We start from the raw sequence: 7,223 nt of genomic DNA, 5'->3' as shown, positions 1-7,223 counted from the left end.
GGCAAACGTCCTTGTTCAATGAGAGTGTAGCTCGTTCCTAGTTCGCATCAAAGTGTCTAGCAGACATCTGCCTGCAAAGCATACACACTTCCGAGAGTTGGGCTTATGGACTGTCCCTCCCACATCCTGCCTACTCGTACACAGCGCTCCTAACAGGCCTAGCCCCGATGCGTGCCTGAAGTGTTGTGAGAGGTAAGTGGAAAGTCCCGGCCCACAAGACTAGTGCATCCAAGCTCAACCCAGCGATTTCCTAGTATTTCCTGTGTGAGTCACGTGCGAAAACCTAGGTGCCATACGAGAGAAGCTAGCTGAACGCCTTGTCCGACAGCAACTTACTTCAGAGTGTGGAGCTCACCCTCAGTCCCTCACAGTTGCACACTCCCTGCAGAAAGAGTTTCCAACATCTGTACCACAGCCGTTTGTCAGAGGCTTGTGAGACGCAAGTGGAATAAGCAGACCTGGAGGGTGTCTCTACTGCAGTGAGTGGTATACTAGGTACCTCCTGGCTTAGAACACTGTTACGTTCTCAGTGCCCGAGGAACGCAGCTAGTTGAAAGCTGGCTTGTAGGCGTGCTTCCTTGTGCGAGCTGAGTTCAGGGCACGACCCTCCCGCATTCTGACTGCCCGTAGATGTAGGTCCCAGCATCCTTATATTAGGTGCCGGAGGAGGTTGTGTGAAGATCATGTGGAAGTGACAGGATTCTCCTCAGGTGTATCTATCTCAATGCAGACATTGCAAACAGCCTTGTTCAATGAGAGTGTAGCTCGGTCCTAGCTCCCATCAAAGTGTCTAGCAGACATCTGCCTACAAAGCATACACACTTCCGAGAGTTGGGCTTATGGACTGTCCCTCCCACATCCTGCCTGCACCTACACCGCGCACCTAACAGGCCTAACCCCGATGCGTGCCTGAAGTGTTGTGAGAGGTAAGTGGAAAGTCCCGGCCCAGACTAGTGCATCCAAGCTCACCCCAGCGATTTCCAATATTTCCTGTGTGAGCCAGGTGCGACATCCTAAGTCCATACGAGAGAAGCTAGCTGAACGCCTTGTCCGAAAGAAACTTACTTCGGAGAGTTGAGCTGACCCTCAGTCCCTCACAGTTGCATACTGCCTGCAGAAAGAGTTTCCAACATCTGCACCACAGCCGTTTGTGAGAGGCTTGTGAGACGCAAGGGGAATAAGCAGACCTGGAGGGTTTCTCCAGCTGCAGTGGTATCGTATTCTGGGTACCTCCTGGCGTTAGAACACTGTTACGTTCTCAGTGCCCGAGGAACGCAGCTCGTTGAAAGCTGGCTTGTAGGCGTGCTTCCTTCTGCGAGCTGAGTTCAGGGCTGGAGCCTCCCGCATTCTGACTGCCCGTAGACATAGGACCCAGCATCCTTATGTTAGGTGCTGGAAGAGGTTGTGTGAAGAGCATGTGGAAGTGACAGGACTCTCCTCAGGTGTATCTGATCCCAATGCAGACATTGCAAACGTCCTTGTTCAATGAGAGTGTAGCTCGTTCCTAGTTCGCATCAAAGTGTCTAGCAGACATCTGCCTGCAAAGCATACACACTTCCGAGAGTTGGCCTTATGGACTGTCCCTCCCACATCCTGCCTGCACCTACACCGCGCACCTAACAGGCCTAACCCCGATGCGTGCCTGAAGTGTTGTGAGAGGTAAGTGGAAAGTCCCGGCCCACAAGACTAGTGCATCCAAGCTCAACCCAGCGATTTCCTAGTATTTCCTGTGTGAGTCACGTGCGAAAACCTAGGTGCCATACGAGAGAAGCTAGCTGAACGCCTTGTCCGACAGCAACTTACTTCAGAGTGTGGAGCTCACCCTCAGTCCCTCACAGTTGCACACTCCCTGCAGAAAGAGTTTCCAACATCTGTACCACAGCCGTTTGTCAGAGGCTTGTGAGACGCAAGTGGAATAAGCAGACTTGGAGGGTGTCTCTAGCTTCAGTGAGTGGTATACATGGTACCTCCTGGCTTAGAACACTGTTACGTTCTCAGTGCCCGAGGAACGCAGCTAGTTGAAAGCTGGCTTGTAGGCGTGCTTCCTTGTGCGAGCTGAGTTCAGGGCACGACCCTCCCGCATTCTGACTGCCCGTAGACGTAGGTCCCAGCATCCTTATATTAGGTGCCGGAGGAGGTTGTGTGAAGATCATGTGGAAGTGACAGGATTCTCCTCAGGTGTATCTATCTCAATGCAGACATTGCAAACAGCCTTGTTCAATGAGAGTGTAGCTCGGTCCTAGCTCCCATCAAAGTGTCTAGCAGACATCTGCCTACAAAGCATACACACTTCCGAGAGTTGGGCTTATGGACTGTCCCTCCCACATCCTGCCTGCACCTACACCGCGCACCTAACAGGCCTAACCCCGATGCGTGCCTGAAGTGTTGTGAGAGGTAAGTGGAAAGTCCCGGCCCACAAGACTAGTGCATCCAAGCTCAGCCCAGCGATTTCCAATATTTCCTGTGTGAGCCAGGTGCGACATCCTAAGTACCATACGAGAGAAGCTAGCTGAACGCCTTGTCCGAAAGAAACTTACTTCGGAGAGTTGAGCTGACCCTCAGTCCCTCACAGTTGCATACTGCCTGCAGAAAGAGTTTCCAACATCTGCACCACAGCCGTTTGTCAGAGGCTTGTGAGACGCAAGGGGAATAAGCAGACCTGGAGGGTGTCTCCAGCTGCAGTGGAGTAGTATTCTGGGTACCTCCTGGCTTAGAACACTGTTACGTTCTCAGTGCCCGAGGAACGCAGCTAGTTGAAAGCTGGCTTGTAGGCGTGCTTCCTTGTGCGAGCTGAGTTCAGGGCAGGAACCTCCCGCATTCTGACTGCCCGTAGACGTAGGTCCCAGCATCCTTATGTTAGGTGCCGGAAGAGGTTGTGTGAAGAGCATGTGGAAGTGACAGGACTCTCCTCAGGTGTATCTGATCTCAATGGAGACATTGCAAACAGCCTTGTTCAATGAGAGTGTAGCTCGGTCCTAGCTCCCATCAAATTGTCTAGCAGACATCAGCCTGCAAAGCATACACACTTCTCAGAGTTGGGCTAATGGACTGTCCCTCCCACATCCTGCCTGCACGTACATCGCGCTCCTAACAGGCCTAGCCCCGATGCGTGTCTGAAGTGTTGTGAGAGGTAAGTGGAAAGTCCCGGCCCACAAGACTAGTGCATCCAAGCTCAACCCAGCGATTTCCTAGTATTTCCTGTGTAAGCCACATGCGACATCCTAAGTGCCATCCGAGAGAAGCTAGCTGAACGCCTTGTGCAAAAGCAACTTACTTCGGAGAGTTGAACTCACACTCCGTCCCTCACAGTTGCACACTGCCTGCAGAAAGAGTTTCCAACATCTGCACCACAGCCGTTTGTCAGAGGCTTGTGAGACTCAAGTGGAATAAGCATACCTGGAGGGTGTCTCCCGCTGCAGGGGAGTGGTATTCTGGGTACCTCCTGGCTTAGAACACTGTTACGTTCTCAGTGCCCGAGGAACGCAGCTAGTTGAAAGCTGGCTTGTAGGTGTGCTTCCTTGTGCGAGCTGAGTTCAGGGCAGGACCCTCCCGCATTCTGACTGCCCACAGACGTAGGTCCCATTATACTCATGGTAGGTGCCGGAAGAGGTTGTGTGAAGGGCATGTGGAAGTGACAGGATTCTCCTCAGGTGTATATGATCTCAATGCAGACATTGCAAAAGTCCTTGTTCAATGAGTGTGTAGCTCGGTCCTAGCTCCCATCAAAGTGTCTAACAGACATCTGCCTGCAAAGCATACACACTTCCGAGAGTTGGGCTAAGGACTGTCCCTCCCACATCCTGCCTGCACGTGCACCGCGCTCCTAACAGGTCTAGCCCCGATGCGTGCCTGAAGTGTTGTGAGAGGTAAGTGGAAAGTCCCGGCCCACAAGACTAATGCATCCAAGATCAACCTAGCGATTTCCTAGTATTTCCTGTGTGAGCCAGGTGCGACATCCTAAGTGCCACAAGAGAGAACCTAGCTGAACGCCTTGTCCGAAAGCAACTTACTTCGGGGAGTTGAGCTCACCCTCAGTCCCTCACAGTTGCACACTGCCTGCAGAAAGAGTTTCCAACATCTGCACCACAGCCGTTTGTAAGACCCATATGAGACGCAAGTGGAATAAGCAGACCTGGAGGGTGTCTCCAGCTGCAGTGGTATCGTATTCTGGGTACCTCCTGGCGTAGAACACTGTTACGTTCTCAGTGCCCGAGGAACGCAGCTAGTTGAAAGCTGGCTTGTAGGCGTGCTACCTTGTGCCTCTGAGTTCAGGGCAGGACCCTCCCGCATTCTTACTGCCCGTAGACGTAGATCCCAGCATCCTTATATTAGGTGCCGGAAGAGGTTGTGTGAAGATCATGTGGAAGTGACAGGATTCTCATCAGGTGTATCTGATCTCAATGTAGACATTCCAAACGTCCTTGTTAAATGAGAGTGTAGCCCGGTCCTAGCTCCCATCAAAGTGTCTAGCAGACACTGCCTGCAAAGCATACACACTTCCGAGAGTTGGGCTAATGGACTGTCCCTTCCCACATCTAGCCTGCACGAACTCGGCGCTCCTAACAGGCCTAGCCCCGATGCGTGCCTGAAGATTTGTCAGATGTAAGTGGGAAAGTCCTGGCCCACTAGACTAGTGCATCGAAGCTCACCCAGCGATTTCCTAGTATTTCCTGTGAGAGCCGGGTGCTACATCCACAGGTCATACGAGAGAAGCTAACAGAACGCCTTGTCCGAAAGCAACTTACTTCGGAGAGTTGAGCTCACCCTCAGTCCCTCAGAGTTGCAAACTGCCTGCACAAAGAGTTTCCAACATCTGCACCACAGATGCAGATCTCTGCATCTCTGCAGATCTTTTTTTTTTTTTTTTGCGAACCTAAGGGAAACTTTATTTACTCTTCTTAAAGTAGTCTAGTTTAAAAACCAGAGGTTAAGTCAGAGGAAAGAACACAAAACCTTCCCCAGACAGACAGACAGATATATAGAAAGGGGGGGGGAGGGGCTTCAGGTCAGATCTTCTCCATCTTGGAAATGAGGTCATCACAGATTCGGGTTAATTCTTCATTTTCCTTAGTCTTCTGCTCTACTGTCTTCTCCAGTGACTGGATGCGCATCTGCTCCTTCCTCAGGCTGGCCTGGAAGGCCAGGGCCTCCGCTTGGGCCTTGCTGCGCACCTGGGCGATCTCCTCACTGGCCAGCTTGAGCTTCTCTTCTGCGTGGGCCTTCAGGGCCTGGTACCGCTGGCCCTCCTTCTCAAACCTCACTGTGTAATCCTCGACACACTTCTTTAGAGATTCTTCATTCATGTGATACCCCTCGATCACTTCCTTCTGTTTCTCAAACCGCTTGAAGAGGTCAGAGAAAGACTTTTCCATGGAGCTCAGGTCTGCAGCCAACTGGTCTTTTTCCTTTAGAATCTTCTGGATTTCAGCTTTTGCTAGTTCCTTCTGTTTCTGAGCCTCCTCCATTGCCTGATACACGATCCCCTCAAACCCGTCCATTATCTTCCCCATTTCCAGATTCTTTGCATGGAGTGTGTCACACCTGCTCCTCAGCAAGGAGTTCTCTTCTCTCATGGCTTCCACCGCTGCATCCATGTCCTTCTGGGTGTACTGCAGCACATCCACGATGGAGCCCAAGGGCAGCAGCGGGCCTCCAGGCCCGAAGACACAGGGAGGCGGATCCAGCACGGGAGCATCTGGGGCTCCTAGGAAATCCAACTCCACTAGCTTCGCCTCGGGTGGGCTGCCTGAGGGAGGTGCGGCCATGTCCTGTGGGAGGTCCTGTGTGCTGTTGGTCTCCGGTGCCACAGGCACTGGTCTCCGAGGGCTGTCCTTCAGAAGCGGGTCAAACTTGAGGTACAAGGACTGTTTCCTCAGGGCTGACTCCTTGAACAAGGAACTCCCGAACTGTTCCAGGTAGTCCACCTCAGCTCCCGTGCCTAGGACCTCAGTGGGGTCTCGGAAGCACTCCTCCTTGGGGTCTGAGGCTGGCTCCGGGTCCTGTGGAGGACCTCCCAGGCTGCCTGCTGGAGCAGATGCCCCTGCGCGCTCTGCTGCTCCCTCCTCACCCGCCGTGTCTGGGGTCCCTGCCGCCGTCTGCACATCATGTGCGTCCTCTGCCGAGGCCGTAGGCACCTGCTGGCTCAGAGGGGAGTACCCTGTGGCCTCGGGACCAGCATGCAGCTTCTTGGCCATAGGTCCAGCTGGCCTGCTCTGGGGGCTTTCTGGGGGCTGGGCCTCTCTTCCACCTTCAAACGGGTTAAAGTCTGGGTGATCCAGCTTGTTCCAGTCCAGGTTGTAAGACCCCCGGAGAAGGGGAATGGGCTCCTCATCCACCTCCTTGGGTGCATTTTCCTGCCTGGCCTCTGATACCCTGGAAGGAGGTTTAAGGCTGGGTCTCTCCCCCAGTTCCCTTTTGCTGGTGGCATTGTCAGAGAAATCAAATTCTAGCCTTATGGGTCTGTTGCTCCACGAGCTGACCCTTTGGTCATCATCTTCTTCCTTCTGAGGACTTGGGGATGGGGCCCCTCTAGCCTTCAGAGAGCTGTCCAGGATGGTGTTTCTAGGACCAAAGGGGTCCTCAGGTCTGGCTGGGGCCTTGCCAGGCAGGTCTGCAAAGGGTCCTTCTGCACATGCTTCTGTAGGCTGAGTGCCAGGTGGCCAAGTAGCCCCAGATGAGGATGCAGGGACCTGGTTCGAATTTTCTCTGGAAGCTCTGTGAGGGTCTTCTGTTCTGTCTTCGGGAGGTTTATAAATGGTTTATAAAAAATAAACTAATATATAAAACTATTTTGCCCAAGTTTTTTCAACTTAGAGAAAAGTGGTTCCATATTCAAATAAATACACTAGAGCCACCTTGATGGTGCAGTCGGTTAAATTATCCGACTCTTGGTTTTGGCTCAGGTCATGAGATCAAGCCCTGTGTAGGACTCTGACTCTTGGTGCCAGAGTTGGCTTGGGATTCTCTTTCTCCTTCTCTACCACACCCCCACCCCTGCCGCCACTCACATGTCCGTGCACTCTCTCTCTCAAATAAATATTAAAATACACACACACACACACACACACACACGACTCTTCCTACCCTAAATAAGCTTTTGTAGTTTACTGGTCAGATAATTTGATCATTAGAATTGTAACAAATCAGCTGACTGACTTGCTAAAACTAGACCTAGAGCTTCCTAAAGCCTTATATAGCCTTTAATATTAATTGTATACAATATT

General features: G+C 52.2%; 1 protein-coding gene across 1 annotated transcript; it reads right to left on the bottom strand.

Moving 5' to 3' along the window:
- Positions 1-4,999: 4,999 nt before the first annotated feature.
- LOC121483943 (transforming acidic coiled-coil-containing protein 3-like) lies at positions 5,000-6,644 on the bottom strand (the record flags this gene model as incomplete). The annotated part of the gene is made up of 1 exon (XM_041742445.1): positions 5,000-6,644. A coding segment is annotated over one exon (1,638 nt), but the record flags the coding sequence as incomplete, so codon positions are not given.
- Positions 6,645-7,223: the final 579 nt, after the last annotated feature.

This window comes from Vulpes lagopus, unplaced genomic scaffold (genome assembly GCF_018345385.1).
Source record: "Vulpes lagopus strain Blue_001 unplaced genomic scaffold, ASM1834538v1 ctg783, whole genome shotgun sequence".
Taxonomy (NCBI): Eukaryota; Metazoa; Chordata; class Mammalia; order Carnivora; family Canidae; genus Vulpes; species Vulpes lagopus.
The sequence above is the reverse complement of the archived record's forward strand: the minus strand, read 5'-3'. Positions and strand labels throughout refer to the sequence as shown.